This window comes from Acanthaster planci, linkage group LG11, assembly GCF_054643075.1.
Source record: "Acanthaster planci isolate LZ-2023a linkage group LG11, COTS_SCS, whole genome shotgun sequence".
Taxonomy (NCBI): domain Eukaryota; kingdom Metazoa; phylum Echinodermata; class Asteroidea; order Valvatida; family Acanthasteridae; genus Acanthaster; species Acanthaster planci.
The window spans coordinates 5946107-5968390 of record NC_141787.1 but is presented as its reverse complement, the minus strand read 5'-3'; the positions used below and the strand labels follow the sequence as shown (position 1 = coordinate 5968390).

General features: G+C 43.2%; 1 protein-coding gene across 2 annotated transcripts in view; it reads right to left on the bottom strand.

The window, feature by feature from the left end:
• Positions 1–408: 408 nt before the first annotated feature.
• Positions 409–22284, bottom strand: part of gapvd1 (GTPase activating protein and VPS9 domains 1) — a 39315-nt gene continuing 17439 nt past the window's right edge. Inside the window, exons 6-21 of one of the 2 annotated variants that reach the window (XM_022254929.2) lie at positions 21655–21817; positions 20231–20455; positions 19163–19449; positions 18307–18426; positions 16687–17841; positions 14642–14708; positions 13989–14132; positions 12965–13084; positions 11336–11717; positions 10271–10405; positions 9664–9787; positions 8393–8459; positions 7686–7800; positions 6437–6575; positions 5374–5671; positions 409–1248 (exon numbers count right to left, since the gene is read on the bottom strand). In XM_022254929.2, the coding sequence (XP_022110621.2) occupies positions 5381–5671; positions 6437–6575; positions 7686–7800; positions 8393–8459; positions 9664–9787; positions 10271–10405; positions 11336–11717; positions 12965–13084; positions 13989–14132; positions 14642–14708; positions 16687–17841; positions 18307–18426; positions 19163–19449; positions 20231–20455; positions 21655–21817 (3534 nt within the window). In that variant the 3' untranslated portion in view covers positions 409–1248; positions 5374–5380. Of the gene's footprint in view, positions 5672–6436; positions 6576–7685; positions 7801–8392; positions 8460–9663; positions 9788–10270; positions 10406–11335; positions 11718–12964; positions 13085–13988; positions 14133–14641; positions 14709–16686; positions 17842–18306; positions 18427–19162; positions 19450–20230; positions 20456–21654; positions 21818–22284 lie in introns of both variants that reach the window. The other variant, XM_022254927.2, reaches the window with a different exon arrangement.

Here is a 22284-nt window from a genome sequence, read left to right as displayed (position 1 = left end):
TGACGTAGCGACTGAAGTTCGATAACCGCTCTGCTTGTTGAGCGCGGGCCCGTACGGTACGTGGAAGCCGCTCATCGGAACCACGGCCGTGGACAGTGCAGATCATAATGCGCCCTCACTTCCTTGAGACGATTGAACCACCTCCTGCCAAAAAAAAAAGGCAGGGAAAATTTTGCTAGATTGTATATTATACCCAAGATGGTTCAGCTGTTCGTAATGGTCGAGAGCCCGAGACGTGGCCAGTCTTACAAAAATTACAAAGCACCGGCTCGCGGAAAATCGATAGAGGCGTGTTGAACAGAAATTAAGTAATACTGTCGAACAAATTTTTAAAACTTGTTCCGACTTTCTAACTGAAACATAGGCCTAATGTATTAATAAATGGGAATAAATGTTCTTTGCCCAGTCTTAACTGTTAAAGACCGATCCAATACATTTATTCCCTTAATAAAATTATTAAAACATACAAATAGAAAATGAATCAACACAAACCAAAGGACTTTTATGGGACGACAGCCAGTAACGATTTTAAAAATAAATGGACTTAAAATCCAACCTATTACGTGCAATAATGTGCATTAGGGGAGAAAAGGCTACTGTATATCTTGTCAATGTAAGTTACCAGTTGCCAACCTGTAACACAGCAATGGGGTGCGCTTTTATTTCACGGTGATTAATAAATGCAAGGCCAATTCGAAGAGAAATTCCTGAACAATCGGTACACGACTCCACACTTCGTGGATAATTTTTTTATCACCAAACGCAAACTTAGGTAACATTCTTTGATATTTATTTGACGTTTTAAAAATTACTCTCTCTGATATCAAATGAATGACTGCAGCCATATTCAATCAAAACAACCAATAAAATACATCTGACATAATATTAAAAAAATCAGTGTTGGATCTAATGAAGTAATCCACTGGCTATGAATGCTAATCCAAGTCTGTACCTAATTTACTAAATTTCACTCCGTGGTCATTACAGCTGTCAGGTTATGGTCCATACCCCCTCCCCTCTCAACACACAATGCAGCAGCAACAACCCGGAAATCAGCCGTCATTATCTGGACAACGCTTTGTTCACAACAGTCTGAGAATGAGTGTCAGTTCGGATGCATTGTGAATATCTTGGCTTCAGTGTAAGTCGATTGTGGAACATTCCAAGATGGACTCAGTTACCCGGGAAAGTCTCATTTACTCAAATGCAACTCTTCAGTACGTCCGTGTACAGTCTGACCCCGGAACCCTAGAGAGAAATGAAAAAAAAATCAATTGTAATTCATATAACTCACGACAAAACAAATGTTGTCCAAAACCTCCTAGAAAAAATCTTTTGAAAATTGTTACAATGGCTAATAAAACATCCACAGTACACAACTGGTCTCTGTTCGTGTCTATCTGCCAAATTATGAATTGCAAGAAATTACAGGAACATCAATCTGCTTTAGACTTCTACACGTACATCAGCTTTGGCCAATCCAATAAACCTTTTGTACACATTTCCATGAGAAAGCTCAACTTAAAATGATCACTTTATACATTTGGTTCATGTCACACTCTGAAACTACAGTGCTAACGATGTGACTGCTGATTCAAACTTTTTACAAACCTATCTGAAGACAACACTTGCAAGGCTAAGCTACAGGCTGTAGACACCAATCAAATGCAATATTTGCAGTTTAATCGACATGAACATTTTCAACATCAACTGCCACATCTTTTCATGATGCAAATGCAGAGGCCAAGCAACTGCACATGAAGCAGTCATAATTTGCATCTCATGGGCCAAGATGCCATATAATATGACATGGTATATAATGGACATGACATATTGCATACCTAAGAGCTATTACATGACATATCTTTTGACATGAAATATAATTACTATAATCATGACCCCTATGGGCTTTCTCTCTCTCACTCACACTCTGACAGTCCCAATGGCTCTGCTGCAGCAAACCAGACTCCCAACAGTGGATTTTTTTACACTGCACAGTTCACTGATTAAACTTCAGCCTTGGCACTGTGCATTCACCCTGTTCCAGGCCAGCTGGTTGCATTTTGCAGCAAACTGCCAAATGCACTGAACTGCAACAACACTGAAAATAAGATCCCCACTATGTGTGACTACAGCGTCGGAGTGGATTCTGCAGCACTGCAGCAGTGGATGAGATTGTGGAGAGTTCTTATTCCTCCAGGATGGGACATACACTGGCCTATGCACTACAGAGGCTTTGCGTGGCAGCCATCTTGCAGGGCAGTTCTTTTGTTCCACTGGGAAGCCTCCTTCGTGCACACCCTGTGGCACAAAAGCAGAGGCTTGCAAGATGAGAGCCATGCAAATCCTCTATGACACAGTGTAACCTTCCACTTGTGTTGACTGCTAAATCCCACTGTATACAACAATGTTGTGCATCCACTGAATTCTGGTGTGTGTAAAAATATATGAATTGGAAGTCATTGCCATGCTGGTACAATGCTCGTGGCCAGGTGGTACACCTGCGCAACAACACCAATCATGCCAATAGGGTGTCACCATTTGCCAAAGCCATGCAGGCGCCAAGTCTGAATAATTAACTAGACAGCTCAGACAGCACAGTGCTGGTGTGATGGACAGGAGTTGTAGGCTCAAATCCTGCTCCAGTCAGTTTTGTTGGTTCATCCTTTCAAAAAGGCAAATTTAACAACTGTCGAGCACTGTAAGTGTACGGTTTGGTAGTCACTGATCTGCACTTTTGGAGTCAACATTATCGCACCACATATTTTCAAGCCCACAATCATAATTCAAACTTACGTGACTTTCAGCTTAAACTCTGCCCTGTGAAGGCATGTACAGTACATTTATACACAATCTGGTCTTTGCTGTCAAAATCACACCAAACCTTACGAGTCTCCAATCCCTGACACATGATCATATACATTTATCAGTGACAAGTTTACAACACACTATGTACAGTCATTTTCTAAATTACATATACCAAAGCTTTCATTTCCCCCAGATATCAATCCATCAGCACAAACAGACATGAGCATGGTTGCTATATATACAGTTTTAATACTGGCTGCAGCACTTGGCACAGAACTGAATTAAACTAGAGGTACTTACTTCATTATCTGAAATGGGCATGCCATTCCCTGTTCACTATTTCAAAAGAATTGTGAAGCACGCCAATTACTAAAAAAAGGAGTTTTCCATAAAGTATGTATGGATGTATAGGGAGAGGGGCTTTTGACATTGTGTCAACCCATTCAGCAGGGCTGAGACTGGAGGAAAATGAAACAATTATCCATGACAACAATTACCAGAGGGTTTCAGGGCCCCACGGCAGCAAAGGTTCCATTGCATGGAAGCCAGGATTTCCCAGCTTTTCTAGGAGGTTGTTTGAAAAATCCCGGAATCACGATTATCCTGACAAAAAATTTGGAGAGTATGAAAAAAATCCAATGTCTTGGAGAAGACTAGCTCAACAAAGTGGCATGAATTGAATGCACTTTCTCCAACTTCCGCTGGTACCTCCTGGGGCAAGCTTTGACAACAAACACAGCGTGATATCTTTCACCCGAACTATTTGGATAGCACCATTACCGTTGCCACGGTTCTGAAAAATCAAAGGGCAATATGGGATGATATATGGGACGATCTAAAAAGCAACATTTTTACACCTGTACTTTGTGGAAAGCCCCTAATACAAGTCCATACTACATATACAAACATTTTGTGGTATGCATGCTGACCTGCCAACCTGTCATACTCCTTCCTGAGGTCAGGCATCACCACACAATACATTAAAAGGTATTTAGATGAACACTCGGTTCATTTATAATTCTAATCTATTATATGGCGATGCCTGACCTCAGGAAGGAGTACGACAGCTTGGCAGGTATATGCACGCCTACGAGTACAATCTATGCTTTCGTATCTACTCTGACACTCATCCAAAGAATTTGACTTAATCACAATAATTCAGAAAGAAACAAGCACATTCATACATGGTAGACAAGATATAACCAGATAGGATTTTTTTTACATATGTAAAGAGGTGTGCATGTAATGCGTGACAAATTGTGTGCTACAATGTTCTGAATGTACATGAAATACCATCTTTGAAAGCTAAGCACAGAGACGTATAGGGGAGACTTTGGTATTTTCCCCTTAAATTTGACCCAGGGGAAAAATCGACATGTATACCGTATGGTACCAACATCCTAACTTAAACCTCACAAAGCCTGCTTTTACCCCTGCAAAAGGACTTGCAACGAATAAATGAAAAATGCAAGTTGTCCAAGAAAGATACAACAGACAATAAACGAATCACGAAAATCAATATTCTGAAACTTGAACCTAGGAATAAAATACAAATGTACATACAATCCCACTCTATAGACATTCTTTGATAGAAATTAAAAGATATATGCAATGATATAAAATATAACAACAAAGCTACATGTATGCTAAATCAATGTTTATCACAATCAAACAAACAGCAACACTCTACTGAATCCAATCCCAACAAAAGTGAAGATACTATTGGCAAATGTTAAAAACCTAAGTTTTGATCAGAACCAGCTGAAATTATGGAACCTTTTCTTATGTTACTGGAGAGCTGTGCTGCCTAACACTGGAGTAAAGATTTGAAACTGATGAAGCTGTCGGGAGGCCTAGCCAGGCAACACAGAATTCCCCTGACCTATGAAACACTACTGTAATAACACTTGGACTACAGGGAACACATCCCAGACACACCTGCGTTCTTCCCACTGTGCCACGTGTGATGTTGGATGTGACCTTGGGCGACTTACCCTTAAATGCCTCAAGAGAGTGGCATAGGGGTGTGGGGAGGTAACTAGCAAAACAATGGGGCTAACATGTCCAAAGAAGGCGAATACTAACAACACCTGGTGGCACTCCTCACATCAGCTCCATTTTCCCAACAGTGAGGAGACTGACGCAGGCTTCCCAACCCCAAGGTCAAATCCACCGAGGCCAACAGGACGGCCATAGACCCCTCCACAAAACAAAGCCAAATACATGTAGTTGGGGGGGGGAATTCTTTCCCTTTCATCCAATGCATGTAAAAAGCACCAAAATGCAGCCTCACCCTCAGAAAGGCCGCAAAGCGTTAACTAAAAATATTTACAGAATTTTAGGGGCCCCCCAAAAAACTAAACTTTGGTCCTAGGATCAACCTTTGCCCATCCCTCCCTCAAATGATGCCTCCCCAGTGTCAAACTTTTATAGAACATTCTAATTCATCCAAAACTGGAAGGGATTGGAAGTGGTAGAAGCGGAAGCGCGGTATGTCATCCCTCAAGGTGTGACCCAACTTGAGAGTATTTAAAGGTTGGGTCACAGGAAAGCGAGAGCGCGTACCGCTCTTTTATTTCCTGTCGTCCAGCGTCTTGATGTACTCGATGGCTGCACAGAACTGCATCCACCAGTACTGCTCCTCCCCGTCCCCGTTCTCCCTGGACTGCTCCCCTTCAAAGTAGAAGCTGTTGACATACTGGACAGTGGACAGGAGACTAGGTGGGTTGGCCTTGATCAGGACATACATGAGCACTGGCGAGAAATCGTCGGCGCCGACGGCCGAGTTTTCATTGGCTAGGCTGAGGAGGTTCATGATGATCTTACAACAGCGGTAGATGCAGCCTAGCTTGTCTTTGGGTGTCTGGAAACGAGATCAGCAAACAGGAATCAGAAATTTGCAAACCCTACACAAAGCGATAAGACCTAGCACAATGCACGTTTCTGATTGGTTGATGTACACTATACATACCCGGAATAGTTCATGGCCTATATTTGTCAACATGCACCATGCATTATGAAACTCCTAATCACACACTAAGGCTACGCGCACTCCTAATTTCTTTAGAAGGTAACTTCTGTGATATTAAAACTAGAGTCATCCCACACCATCTCAAAATCTCTTTAATCAAAAGTCAATCACAACTCATTAATTCCCAAAGTAGGTCTCCAGAACGTTGAAAGATGCTCAAATGGACTGTAACTAAAGCATATCTTCCAACTCCTTAGCATTCAAAATCCAAAACTGACTGGGTGCCAGACTTGTGATTTCAGTTGCGGCTGAAAGATACCTGCCTGTATTACCACTCACTGATTTCCACTCTGCCTTTCAATTTGTACATGTAATGCACACTGACTCATTTTCACAGAACTGAAAAAAATGAGCACAAGATCTGCACTTGAGTAAAAAAAAATCATCTGTGCCTAAATCATGCTGTAAACTCCTTGAAAACCTGGGGTCGTCTGTAGAGTATCTCCTGAGCCTCATCAGCAGAGATAATGAAGATGCTGCCCTCTGAAGGTCAACAGTGATAGATATCTGCACGTGGAAACTATGCTACCTCACAATACAATTACTGTTTACTGGTTCGTGTTTACTGAATATGCACTGAAGCGTAATCGTGCGCACCTTGTAGACATTAATGTTGAGTATCTCAGCCTGGGCGGCAGGCCAGGGGGCCTCCCTCCCGTATTTCTCCGGGATTTGTAGGGCCTTGTGATTGACAGTGATCACTCTGGACAGCCTGAAGATGTGAGCCTGCAGAACCCTTAAATATGAATAGCAATGAAAGAAAAAAATTTCACCGGGATAAAAATAACAGAACACGATCTTCAGTTTTAGTTAATCACTCTATTGATAACAGTTCTCTGAAAAAAACCCACAGTAATAGGTTTACAAGTCCAAATTAATTTATAAACACAATTAATGGACAGCTCCAGATGAACCAGAAAAGAATGTAAATTTTACACAAATCAAGCCATCCTGTTTTTACTTTAAAAAAATCCAACAACTCCAACAACCAAAACCAGTGGAACAATGCCACACGTATTTTGTAAAGTTTGCCCTTCTAAAAATTAAGTTTTGGGAGAATCTGAATGTGGGCTAGATAAACCCGCCAAAGTAGGGCTGTGCTGAATATCTGAATAGTCCAATATATCAAATATTTGAATATTATTTTCTGAATTTGAATATTCAAATGCAACATTCATGAAAAGGAACGGGGAATTTTCTTTTTTGTAAATGAAATTAATTATCTCCTGGCCTTTGCTCTCCCACTAACAAATGTGACCCACTCTGTGAAAATGAGTCATAAGTCACCAGAGCCACTTTTTGAGTTTTCATTTGTATTGGAAAGAGCAAATTGAGTTTTTTGTTTTGATGTATCACTCAGTTTGGCATCCTGATGACAGTGGATACTCCATGGTGAAAAATGCCGTGGGATCCTACTGATTTGCACTGTGCAAAATTATTCTAAAGGACTTTTTACTCCAAAGTGGCTCTGGCAACTTAAGACCCATTTTCACAGAGTGGGTCACAAATGCAATCGTTTAGATTTGGAACTTAAAGATTATACATTCATCTTTTTAGAAAATCTTGGATCCCTGTTTAAGAAACCCAAGTACATTACCTGCGTCACACTGCAAGGCGCAAAACACTAACGCTTTCACAATCCAAAAACTGAGTTCACGCACAGCCCGCGCCATCCTTCAAAATGCTGCCGAGAGGTCTACAGACTCCACTGTCATTGGGCTCTGTCAGGCCATGTCTAGAACAGGCTTCTAAGACCTATGGCAGTGTTTTCCGTCGTGCATTTCACTATGGGCAAAGACCTAGCCCTGGACGACGAGATGAGAGAATGCGGCTCTAGTCTGCCTACCTGTCCCTGGCAACGTCCGCCTCGTCGTTGGGGTAGACAGCCAGCTTGTAGATGCGGCTCATGATGGCCCGTTCTGTTGCTACCTCTGCATCGTTCATCTGTGCATCGCTGGCGGCTGATGCAATAGGAACATTCATATTCCAAATAAACCCTCTTGACATTAGATTTTGTGCATATTTAGGCCTCATTTTTCCACGGCCCAATTTGATAATATGTTATCAAGATCAACACTATCATCGTTTATATCTGCATTCTGCTTCAATGAGCCAATTCGGTACACCAAAAAGGCAACATCGTTGGAGAACACCGCATGTGTGTGAGTCAGTGTACAGCCACGTTTGGCAGGCAGACCTCCTGCAAGCGTATTGCTGCTCCTGAATGATCGCTGACGCTCTTCATTTGGGACATGCGCTAATGGAATACCAGATGGGCTCAATGTTCAACAGTTGTATGACATGAACTCTTCACATTATTGTGTAAATGCAAAACTCGGCCCTGTTCAAACTTCATGTGACTTTCAAGGCAGAGTGCCTTAAGATGGAAAATGTAAAAAAAAGATAAATAACTGCCATATCACATGAGCTTTGCCTTCTACATGAAGTTGGACCTAACTCTGAAAAGTTCTCTCGCTTCCAAAATTCTCGATAAAAGACTCTTAGAAAATTCTTTAAAGTATTTTTTCTTCAAGGAGACTCATCTTGACATACCTTCCCAAATAGGATCTTGTATTATCCAGTTGTTGAGGGTCGTAAGGAAGAATTTCACAAGTTGGGTCTGCAGATAAATCAAGTCAGATAAAAGCCATATTAATGAAGTACACTGTAAAGATACGCAAGAAGGCTAACCCTAACCCTACAAGGTCCTTCAAAATCCCCCAGGAGGTTTTTGGCAGGATTTTCCAGACTTCAGGAAGGTAAAACCTATCCACCATTATTCCTCTCAGCCCCTTAAAAGTTAAAGCACATGGAAAACCGGGTTTTGGTTTCCTATCAAGGTTCACACAGAGATCAGCAGACCAACATCCAGGACTGACGTCCAGGACAGAATAGAACAATTTCCACAACATTTAAGCCATTTTGGAGGGAAAGGTTGCTCTGGTTAGGTATCATGAGTTGGAAGCCTGCCCATAGTTACTACATTCATTTGCAAAAGTTTAGGACCACCCATACAAAATGCATTCACCTGACGAAAAACCAAACTTAAACCAATCAATCACAGCAACTTATGTTTATTTTCAATGTATAACCTTAGTATCTTGGTTTAAAAGCTAACTACATTTCCAGGATTTGAAATGTTAACAGTCTAATATTCAGTGTGCCCTCCTTTACTTCTGATTACTCAGACAGGCTTTTTTTACCCATGCTGCCTTACAGACAAATGTCACACAAGACCTGCCTTTGCAAAAAATTTCATTCAAATGGGTATATAGTACTACACTGATGCTATGCACCACTGTAAAACATCATTCAGTAAGACAACAATAATCATTCAATAGGGCCAATATAATGCAGGCCCAGTGACAGAAATACCAATAAAATTCCAGGTGGTCTTAAACTTTTATAAATGACTGCACTATAGACTGACAAGGATATAAGCCTGTAAATCATTCCATTATTCTGTTATCACATCACAGACAGTCCATCAAAAATAGCCCTTGCATGATCCTGATTTCCATTCCTCTTTTCCTGTAACCCCAGGATTCCAAAACACCCCAATATCCCTGAATTTTGCATGATTATTCCATGATTTTCAGGCCGCTTTTTCAGGATTTTCCATGACAAAGGGAACCCTGCTTTATCCATTGGTGGGTCCAAGAAAACCGAGGACACAGGAAGACTGAGGACCCAGGACTGACTGAGGACCTCATAGGACCAAAGACTCAAGATGGACTGAGGACCACAAAGGGTTCCTGGCAAAAATTGCCCAGCGAGCTACAGATGACCAATTATGTCACACAATCAAAACAGGGTTCACTGACCTTCTCATCGGCAGCAGTGAGGGCCTTGAAGTCCTCAATAAATTTTAAAACACTCCTCTCTTGTCTCTCCAGGAAAAGACGCACCAGTACCATCGTAAAATACTTGTTGACCACTGCTTTGTCCCTGAACAAATGAAAAAGTGACATACACGGGCTAGAACTACCACAGTGCACGAGAAACCATCCTGGAGCTTTATTTTAATTGTGGGAGAGGCAGCACCCAGATTAATATAACAAATTTATTCCTGCTGGAAAATATGAATAGCAAATCTGAATGGCCGCGATGACAATGGTCAGACAAGTGTTGTGGTATTGACAGACCAATCACAGTGGTATCGCATCCATGCAGCTTGGGAAATACCGTCCAATTATTACATGATATACAAAATGGATACAGGACGCAACATGCCAATATCTGAGACAAACGAAACTCAATGTACGAAATTCCATGGGGGCTGTCTAAAGAGATACGTAAACTGATGATAGGTCGATTGTGGTAGGGGAGAAAAAAGCTGGTGGCCATGGTCAAACTTGAGATGACAACCCAATCCAACAGAGCAGGCATCTCAGAGGCACTGGGCGACACACCGAATTCCAATCAACCTACCTTTCCACTCTGTCTAGCAGTCGGTGAAGGTGAGCCCGTGAGGAGGCCAGCCCTTTGCGACTGCGTACCAGGTAGGCTATGTACGGTGCGCGGTTCTCATAGTCTTCCCTCAAGCAGGCAAGTAGCCTTCCACACCTGCTCAAACAGAAACAAAAACTAACAGTGTTTTATTCACAAAGCTACCATCAAAACTGGGCAGGTGAACAGCCTACAATTTCAGAACTAACAATTTTCCTGATTAACTGATTGGTAGGCACTAAAATTACAGCCTACTAGCATATCACATTTCAAGTTGTCTCCTACTCCAAACATATTCCATAGAATGTATCTGAAGAGTTCATTAGAGCACCTTTGGAAAGTTACCACCAAGTTTTTGGGGGGCACGGTTTATTCTGTCAAAGAAGCAAATTTTAATGTGAGCACTTCTGTAAATGGAGACATAGGGGAAATCAAAATAAGCTCTGCTCTGGATTAAAAAACTTCTTAGAAGTGATTGAAAGAAATCTATTGAAAGTAATATACTAACTTAATTTTGCCAATCTCAAACAAATTCAAGGATAGAAATATTACTCATTGAAAATATTATGGACATGCTTCAATTTTGTAAGGGATAATACCGAAACTATGTACAAGTTATAGCACAATCACTGTTCTACAATGCCATTCCTCCAAACTAACTGATCTTTATAATTTTCTAATCCTAACCCCCTGGGGTATTTTCGCTAGGAATCCTGCCAGACGCATCAGTCTGCATCTTTAGTCAAAGTGGCTTGTCTTCCCAGTGCAACCAGATCCAACAGGCTGACCCAGGCCAAACGGCATTGGAGTCCGTGGTTACCAGCCACCACAATTTCCAACAGTCGCGATGTTCAATGGGACCGACTCTTATAGTCTCAACGTGGGAAGTTTTTGTAGGTGATTTGCCCGGTGCAACAAAGTGTACCTTATTTATATGTGTATACCTTCTGCACTACGCTGCATAAGGATGGCAGGGTTACGGTGAACACACAGCAAATTGCCAGTGAATCCTGGAAAAAAGTTAATGGAACATGAAGGAGTATTCACCCATCATTATCAAAGGCTTGAATGCATCTTAGAGTCTCTCTCAGCTGGGCCATCAAGGACCTGTCCTGGAGATTCATGGCCTCAGCCAGTTGCACCTTCAGGAAGGCCACCAGCTTGTTCTCCGGGTAGCCCCGGGAGATGCCCAGGGCCCGCTCCGAGGCGGCCCGTTCGGGCACGCGCAGGTTGGTCAGCCAGGGCAGGCTGTGGACATCGGCCGAACGCAGGACGATGCGCAGCTTGCGCTTGGCATCCAGGAAGGCGTACGACTCCTCCAGGTTCTCCGGCTCCACGTCCGGTGGGTCCGACAGGCCACCACCCGAGTCGGGCTTGTCGCAGCTGCGGCTGCCGCTGGACTCGGTAGACGATTCCAAGTTGCTCAACTCTGCCCACAAAATACAAATTAAACTTTCACTCCCTTCCACAAATAACAATCAATGGTCAATACTATCAATAACTGCATGCAAATTTCAACAAATGTATCAATATAGGTTCACATATAAAGTCATAATTATAAAACTTTTGACAGGTGCAAAAGGCAGCAGCAGCTATCATGTGTAAAAATTCAGTCAAAGGTACTTTCAAATATTTTATTCCTATGTTATTAGACAATGGACGACAGAAAGAAATTAATACAAGCTTGTTCCTTGTCAAGCTTTCAGGGATGAGATTGGGGGAAGATGACAAAGCCCGGAAACACCTAGCAGAGCGATTGTTGAAATAAAATAGCACAATTTTTCAGGGCTATTAATGATAGCTATTATAGCTTTGATAGCTATTAAGCACAAAGTTCTAGCCCGAAAGGCTATGTCAATCTTGCCCTTAGTTTTTTGGGCACAAATGAAAAAATTGCAAATATTAATAAATAACCACTCAGCGCTGGGTGCCCGGTACTGGAGACGTTGGCCGTATAAGCATGGCTGGATGCCCGACATTGGAACAAAAGAACTGGGCCTTGTAAGAAAAGACTGAACTCGGAACAGAAGACCGAGCTGCTGGGACTTGCCAATCAAGAACGCTGGCATAATCCGTCATTGTTATGAAACAATATAGCACTGTTTGCCGCATTCAGCGCCCGCGTATTATCAGTGGGGACAAAACCACTCCAGCACTCCAGTAATGAGAGACACAATACCACTGCACGCTAATCTGGCCGCATTTGTAAAGACAACACAGCCATCTACCAACGCACTGGGCCAATTTCCAGAACAAAGGAAAGTACGTAATACTGCACAATGTGGGCTCTCTTTACTGGGCGGCAGGCCTGGCTGCAATACTTCGGTGTCAATGGAGGTTGCCTGTCAGATAAGAGTAGCCACTAGACAGTCATTTGTGTGGGTGTAAATGTCCAGTAAATGAAGTAATGATTTTTTAACAATTTTGAAAAGAAAAATCATGAATAATCGCACAGCAATGCATCCCAACTGTGCAAACTCCACTTAGCAAGAAGTTGTTAATCCTAGAAAAATCTGCAGTGTTATGGTCCAAAATCAGGAAATCTGGAAGAATTCTGAGTGACCACATTAGTTTTTTTACACTTAGAAAACTAATACCACTTCTCTGTGGGATAACCTTTCAGAAAACGATGCAGAAAGGCCCTTTTCCGGATGACCCAACTATCGTCCTACTCACCATGTCCTAGGTGGTCACTTTCCAGTAGCTCTGATGACTGTGACCGCTGCAGGCCACGGTACTTGTTCAGAATGTCTTCACTACTGGTTTCAGGAACCGAAGCAGCTTTCAGCCCGTCATCTGCATGAAATGGGTTCCAAAATAATGCCTCCGTCTTACTGCTTCTAATTGACCTCATGTGAACCCCCAATACAATAACTGTTTCAGTACATTTTTATGACAATTTCCTACAGACAATTTCAATTTAATCTACAAGATGTTCCATTGAATTCAATGCAACACTTCAAGAGATGAACAATTAGCACTGTACGGATGAAATGTACAAGTGCACATGCAAAAACTAGCTTATCCAAGTTTCTATTCTTTGTGTTGCAACTCGTGTCTAACAGTTTTCAACCCAGCCAAACCCAACTCAACATAGCTCACAACTCACCACTGTACAAATCTTACTATGCTATTTCATACGTGCACGTACATTACTTCAAATATTTAATATACACTACTTTCAACATCTAAATCACAAGTGCCAGCACTTTTGCTGAGGTATTTTTGCCGTGACTTTTGGATTGCAAGCAACAGTATGACTGGTACAGATGCCAATAAATCTTTTGATCTTTGGACTTTGCAAGGAGCAGGTACGGCTGTGTGTTGCCGTGGTAATGTGGAATACAAGTCACTCGAGTTGGCAAACACAAAGTGACCACACATGAGACATATTGTTAAAATACATGTGAGGTCTTGGTATCTGTTAATGTTGATGGATTTACATGTACTGTACCAATGAAACCAGCCTGTCCTAGTGAGAACAGAGCATTACATACACACGGATTACTGAAACAAAATGCTTAGTCCATTTGCAAATCATTACTTAGCAGGCTAAGGAAAGGCTGGCTTAATAATGCAGTGGGTTCAAGAATTAGCTAAGTACGGCCTGGAGAGACAGTTTGGGAACGAAGCCTGAGACAGAGCCGAAGTTGAGTATTGGAAAACGGCCCTTGGATTCATGTGGGTCCAGTGTTTTTACCTTTGAATGTGTGCTGCACCAGAGCCAGGTTTGGGATGATCTGAGCGACTTCCGAGTGTTTCTTCTCCTGTTCCCACTCGCGATCTTTCTCCCGGTCTTCTCGCTCTGCGACGGTTCCATGTTTCTTGCTTGGTTTCCGGGCCGCTGTGGAGCAAACAGTTGAAGCAATCAATCTCACAGTGTCCCAAGTAATATATCTTGCTCCCCCCTCCCAGTTGAAGTGCATCTTCGCAAGCACAGAAAAGAACAGACCAGAGGAAAGGTTTTCAACCAGCCTCTTGCGTACAACTGATACACTCGCAATGACCATGCATTCAAACGGAAATTGGTCATGCCCGACCTCCACTAGACATGAGTGAACCCGTGCCTGCAGGCCGTGAGTTTCAACCAAAGGACTGTCGTTACTGTGTAAAACCCACGCTCTCTCTTGTTCCAGCTCGGAGCAGATATCATAGACAGCTGTCATTCACTGACCCTATATTTTGGGTGGCCATGAGTCACTCTACGCAAATTATTACCGAAACAAATTGGGAACTCTTGACAATGTGGCTGAGGGTAGTTTTACCCAGATAAATACTGTGAAAACGAGTTGTGTCAAAAATGTAGGCAAAAAATAAATACATGAGATAACTGAAGGTCTACCAAAAACTCACCTATTTTGTGTATTTGAATGACTTTCTTCTTCAGCCAGGATCTACTTTTGTCACTGTCACCAACATCCTGGAACAAAAAACCAAGATGGGTACGCTACGTCATAATTGAATAAGAACTGCATTGAACAGGGGCAGAACATGAAACAACAGTTTCTCATTTACGTGTACATGTGAGTAGCAATCTTGTCATGGGCAACACGGTACTGTCACCATTTACATACCTGCATGTCTTTTTCTATTGAGACTCGAATACAACCCTAAAAACCTTAATCTTCTGAGATGATATCAAATAGTAATAATGCGAGTACCATAGTAGAGCTGTGGATCCCAATGTGTTCATTCAATCTGATGATGCTCTACAGTACTACAAAATGGTACTGAAGTTGTGATAAGTTTATTTACAAATAATAGGAATAAAAACTGACATTTTCTAGACAATTTGGAACTGTATAATTCTTCCTGGAGCAAAAAACAAGGACATGTATACAACTTTATTGGTTTGCCAGATGACGTGTAAACATGCAGGGATATCAGGTGTCATAACACAGAGGATGCTTAACCACTCCCTGCCGGGGATTCCGGATCTGGACACGTATGCTTTATATGCATGGCCGGGGTCTGCGACCTCAGACAAAGGGAACCAGGCCTTGTAACAAAAGACCGTACTCGGAACAAAAGACCAGGCTGCTCAAACACGTTCCAGCGCATTCTGTATGTACCATGTTATGTGTGTACTGCTCCCTATGAGCAAGTGATTCCTATCAAAAGTTTGTAAGCTTGCACAGGGGCTCAAACTAGTTCTTGGAGGTTGAGTCTGGAACCCTCAAATGGCCACGGGCCACAGCTAAGGCTGGGAATTTACGTTTAATTTGAAAAAACATTTCGAAAACTTTCCCATACCATTTAAACCTTTAAATGTACATGTTCTGGGAGCGATCCAGAAAGGGGCCCGGGGGTTTTGCGCGGGAAACCTCGAGGCTTTTTGAGGTTCGGCTGCATGAATGGCTCTTGAATATACATGCATAATCTTTGAGCTGCAGGTCAACTTCACAGGCATGAATGGTCACAGGATGAAGCTTTCAGCGCAGAGAACAACAGAGCTACAGCAGACAATGACGGATGGTGGCTGCTATTAGGGATTATAAGATAAGGATTAAAGGTGTTTACTCATCTTGGGAAGGCAGGTATCTAATTACATATGGGATTACTAGGAGATTATTTTGAGGCTTAAATTACTCTTTTGTCCGTGTGTTGGGGTCATCTGCGTGGCGGTTAATCAAAAGTGTTCCTCTACTGAGGCTGCCCGATGAGCGCTGACCTGTGGATAATGAGCTCATTATAGTACTATGAGAAAAACCTCGAGAAACCCAGTGGCCCCGCGAGGTTTACCGCGTAAAACCTCCGGGGCCCCTTCTGGATCGCTCCCTCGCACCCCACCTGTACCACTGTGGCATTGAAAACTTTAAACACAACAAATTGTATACAATGTAAATAGTTGACACAAAGTTCCAGTGATGAATTCACGGCATTCCTTTGATACGACCGAGCAGTAAAGTGTTCTGAAAATCAGATTCCATTTTACAGGCATCGTTTACAATAGAAATGAATGCCAGATTGCGTCAATCCGAACGTCAGACCCCTAAAAAGTGGCAGTTCCGTTTAAACGTTTGAGAAAGTCTGTGAACGGATTTGTAACTTTTTCATTTTAATGCATGAACATATAAACACCCCACCCTTAGCCACTAGCAGGCACTGACACAAACATGGCTGCAAAACACAGTCTCAGAGTTAGCAAAATTGACAAAACAGTAAAAAGGGGTCCCACAAATCTTGGAAAGATGACAATCAAGGACCTGCATTTGCAAAGTCAATCTTTGTGGACTGTGGTAATGGTATCCCGCTGCTGTAAAAAAAATTACTATTCCTGGCCGAAAACAATATGACACGCAGGCTAAGTGTGACCTGAAGCAAATGCCATCAGCAAATGATTAACAAGATACATTAAAGGAGAATTTTTAGCGACTGACAATTCAATTTGGACTTACTAGTTTAGCCTTGTTGTCATCAATCAGATAGGAGGCATCTGTACTGTTTGACCTCTGGAACAAAACATTGCTGCCTTGTTTCTGTTCCATCTCTGTGGATCCAGTCGGGCCCAAGCCAAAGCTGGAACCTGAGGAGGTGCTGGGGAAGCTCTGTACCCTGCCGGACTCGCGCTGCTCCAGCCCGCTCCAGTCGTCCGAGGCCTGGCCCCCTATCTGGGCGAGGAAGTCAGGGGGCTTGGCGGAGCTCTCCAGGGACACGTTGAGGAAGGAGGCACTGCTGCTGCTGGCCGTGCTGATGGAGCTTACCACACGATTGGACAGATGCTCGCTGGAGTCCGCCGACACCATGCCGCTGTCCGAGTCCAGTCCCGGCGTCCGGTAGGAGGCGTTCTGCTGCTGAGGCTGTAGGGCAAAAAGCGACTGGGAAGTGTGGCTGACAGGTGCCGCAGGGTCCAGGTTGCCAAATGGAGTCAAGACGTCTGGCTGGAACGGGTCAGGCTGGGTGGAGGGCACACTCGGCTCAAAGAAACCGTGGTTGACATGGGACAGACCGTCATGGACGAGATCAAAGGGATTGCTGCGCTGCTGTCTCCCCGGGGCACCAAAATCCTGGTTTAGCCCATGGAGTTCATTGTAGGATACATATCCGGCCTGTCTGGAGGAGATCTTCTGGGTGGAATTGCTCCTTTTCTTGGGCTTGGCCCCAAGGGGGATGTCTCCCTGTCGTCCAATCGACGGCGGAAGTGTGCTGGATGATCTTGCGCTCAGGGCGGCGAAAGGATCAAAATCCTGCAGGAGGTCCTCCTGGGCTTTGCTGTCCGGCTTGGCCGGTGCAGTTCCACTTGGCTCGGCACCGCTTCTCAGGGTGTAGTTATTCCTGATCCCCACGGGATCAAACTGATCAAGGAAGCTCGAGAAGGGACGGTCCTCCTTGGAGAGCTTCCGCTGCCGGTCGTCCACGAGCGGGGAGGAGCGCCTCAGCATGAACTCCTCCTGCGGCGGCAGTGGCTTTCTTGAAAATCCCTCTGGGTGGTCGTTGTTGGTCTGTGAGGAAGAGCTGCTTGATGGTCCCATGGGAGAAGACCCCTTCAGCATGGATGGATCCTCCATAGGGTCAAAGTAGTGGGTGTTGGAATCTTCTGTGGCGTCTGAGCTCTGACAGAAAAAAAAAATTTATCTTGGGTAAATCTACCTCATGCATGCAATTAAATTATCATTTTGTGTCATAAAGAATCATCTTCTAATAATTTCACTCCATAGTGACTGCTGCACAGGTTATGAACCTCGCATGACCCCAGAAACCCAGAAATATCAGAAAAATAATTTTCACAGAAAGCAAGCCCCTGCGGTATGGTCTGTAACAAATACCATTACTGTCGTTGAAGTGTACCAGCAAATAATGCCCTCCTTTTTTATACAAATAGGGTCCTCTTTTGTTACAATTTTTTTTCCTTCCTTCTTATAGAAATCTGAATATTCCAATTTTTGTTAGTCTGAAAATTTACAAATCTGGACAGTTCTGATTAAATTAAAAGAGCTGGCAGGTATGTGAATGACACTGTCTCCTGTGTCATAATTACGAGTGCCTTATTCAGAGCATCCACTCGCTCATGGTCTTACCGTATCCTTCTTGATGGCCCCATCATCAACGCTGGGACTGTCAGAGGAGCTCCGCCTTGAGCTGGGCCCATCGCTGGTTTTGGAAGATGTCCTATCTGTGTCAGCCTCTAGCAGGGAAGCCTGAAAAACAGGATTCTGAGTAAACATTTCAGTACATCCCACAGCAAAGGGCAACTTGTAGGTTTTCTCCATATCATCATTTTTAAAACCTGTAACTGCTGAACCTCAATTTCTGTCCTTGTTACGGTGGGCACAGCCAAGGTTTTTGATGTAAAAATTGGCACAACCTAGCCACTGGCCACGACAGCAACTTTTCAAAATAAACCGACAGTGACAATGTTGACAACGTTGCCAACAATTGTTCTCAGCAGACTTTAGAGTCAGATTCTAATTCCATCTCCAAGAGCTTGAATTTACTCCCTATGTTGCCATCCCAAAACACCTCAACATGTGGAGACGTGATCTAGTGATCAAGTAGCTTCTGAAAATTGGGTGGAGGGGGTTTGAATCCTGGCAGGTGGTAACATATTGTGACCTTGGGAAAGTCCTTTTATGCAACCCACCGTCCTCAACCAGGAGCCAACGGGTACCTTTAAAGGTACATGTTGTACCAGTAGATGATATTGCATTCAGCACTTTGTAGCCAAAATGGCAGCATGGTTAGAGCACTCTTCAAGGAGGTGGGATGGTCTCGGGAATGTTCAGATGCTGTGCGCCTAATCGACAGGGAATTGATACTAAATTGTAGCCTTTGAAGGACAGATACTTTTAGATAATGTGCATCATATAAACCCTGTGCTATAAATGTCACTTTTAACCACCCCCCAAAGTTAATGACCAGTAGTTAGAGTCATACCTGGATGGCCTCTTCATGGGCCACGTCCTCCACCTCCTGCATCCTGTCCTCGGGCGGCTCCGAGTCGCTCTGTAGGACATCCACGCTCCAGGTCTCGCTGGCCGTCTCCGAGATGTCCGGCGCCGAGTGCCGGATGCCCAGCAGGGAGGCGGCCTGGGCCCCGGCCAGCTCAATGTCCTCCTGGGACTCGGCGATCTCCTGCAGGCGCTCAATGGGGTTGGGCTCAGAGGGTGGCTCCGAGGTGTCGCTGCCGATCACCTCCGTGCTCCAAGTCTCACTGAATGTTTCTTTGTTGGAAAGCATACAAGCACACACAAATTTTTTTTAGACACTTCAGTCTCCATGACCTGCTATCTTCATCTGACCCACATACAATGAACCGATTACACTTTGAACAGATCACTTTAAAACAGAGAAGTGCAAAGTGCTCAAATCTAAATTCTCAAAATCAAACCCTCTTCTCCAGTATAAATAGACACAAATCCGATTACACGCCACAACTGCAGTAGCACCACACGTGCATTTAGCAAACCATGATACCCTATTGTTGGAAGAGGCATGTAACGCACGCGTACCACCTGTCCATGATCGCCGTGCCACCACAGTGACGGCTTCTGATGCTGATTGTGGCATCACACTACTGCCATGGTAATCATCAGGATAGCACACAGAGACAGAGGGCTGCATTGTCACTAGGCACACCCTTTGAGGCTTAACTGCACTTGTGTGCTTAATAAAGTCTCATCGGGAGATCCAAATTCTTAGCCACAGTGGGCTGTTGCATCAAAACTCTTACAGACCCATCTACATGTACATGCACTCCGGTGATTTTATATTTACACCTGGGGCTTCAAATAAAATTTTCCTACATCCTTAACACAAGAAAGATTTAATTATTACCCAATACTGCTCTCAAGCTTGGCAAATTACAAATGTCTGTAGCGCACTGTGGGGTTATATGGGTATGTGCTATCTAGTTGGTAGAAAATAGATATCTGGGGCTTAGGCCCTTTCCTCTGTGAGGGACTTATTCACGAAGGTCATAATGCCAATCTGTCTCCAACCTACCGGGATTCCCCTGTGCCTTCTTCTTCTCCAGGGCATCCCCGATCTCAAACTTGCCAAAACGATCCGTGATGTTGGCATTGTTGGGAAGCTGGGTGGAATCGATCAGGTCGGGCCGGTTGTGGTCAGTGGAGCTGCTGGCCAAGCTGACCGCTGACCGCGGCGTGTTACGGCCGCTCAGGTTACTAGCCATCTCCCCTTCCAGATCCATGGAATACTCTGAGGCCACTGTAGCATAAACGGCAAAAAGGGAACATGTAACACTAATCTTAACAAGTTTAATACGTAGCCTTTCCTTGGCTATATTGTGAAAGTTAAAAACACAGTTCTTCCAAACAGGCAATCAGGAAACATGCAGAACGTACGAGGTTACAACAAAGGTGACACCCACACACCCCTTTAAGAGTTCTCAATCACTTTACACATCATTATGTAAGTCTTGTACACATTAAGCTCATGAAGCCGAGAATCAACCCAACTAGCTCAACATCATTTACGTGCAAACCAATGAAATAATACTGCATGTAGGGCTGAGTCAATTCGAATAATTCACTATTCGAATATTCGACCTTCATTTTGATCCAATATTCGATTGTACAAACTGGCAGATTGTTGATGAACTAACCATATACAAAATCAGTAGCAATAGCAGATACAATTGTATATTATGATCAATAAACTAGCTTCTCACATCTAGGAGTATCTTCTGCCACGATTTAGCAAGATTTAAGAGATGAACTGTACTTCTTGCCCTGTTGAAAATTTCTATTCCTTTTAAATTGTTTGATGAATAATTTACTTTTTGAATCATTGTAAGATTGCTCTCGCTTTTCTTTGAATCTGCTTGTTACAAGCTTCCACAGTGCAAGTTTTCTCATTTAAAACAAAAGAACATTTTTCCTTCCTTTTCTTGAAGTTTGCATTCGAATATTCAGATTTGAAAAATAATATTCAAATATTTTATAATCGATCGAATATTTATTTTAATATTTGGATATTCAGTACAGCCCTAACTGCATGGCATGTAATAACCCTGTGTTCTTCATAGACACTCTTTACACTGAGGAAATCTAGCGCTTGTATGAAGACTATACACAAATGAAGTTCTTGTCCCAATTAATGTCCGAAGTTAATACACTGCACTGGGTTTTAGAAATCTTAACAGTAGTTTTGTAAACAATGCCTTGTGCAGACATATGGGTGATAAAGGTTGCTTGGACATCAAGAGAACTTGTTTTCTCTGGTGAGCAGCTGCGCCAGGTACCTTTGGTCGGATAATGCAATGCACAATCACAACTGTGATTGGTCAAAATATCACAAGGCAACAAGGTTACATGATCCACGTACTCTTGATATTTGCACTGCATTACCTATACGTACCCCTTACAGCAGCGATGGGGGTGTACTTCATGATGCATCATACTCACCGATGGACATGGCCTCCATGAGATGATCGCTGTTCCCCGAGGCGTCGGCATCATCAGAGAATCGTAGCTGTTTCTCAGGCTGTTCGCTGATGGCCGCCAGATTGCCCTGGACTGTCGTGGGACTCAACTTGGGCTTGGGACGAGACGGGTTAGAGCTTAACACCTGCAGCGAACAGCAAAACCCAATATTGTGAGTGATTTTTTCCATACATACATTCTTGTGGAAAGTATCGCTAAGTGGACTCGCCGATACCTTAAGCAATCTCAAAAGTAACTCTTCCAAATTCGTATAACCTGGTTTTGCAGGTTTTATGTCATAGATTCATAGCGGTAAAACCAAAACTATACATCCAAATTGATGTCCAATTTATTATTGCCCTGATAGTGCAGAGACAAAAATTTGAGGGATTCGTGGTATTTCCAGAGCAAAAATGGCCAGGGAGTTTTCAGAGGTGAATATACATGTAAGGTAACACTCTGCATTCAGAGTTTTAACCCTAACAGAGCCAGGGTTGTTTAGGACCATCTCACAGTTGGGGAGTGGGTTGCTGTAGCAGTCAAGAACTTGGTTGTCAATGCCTGATTGTTTTGAAACTTACACGTAGTATGTATCATTACAAATGTGCAGTT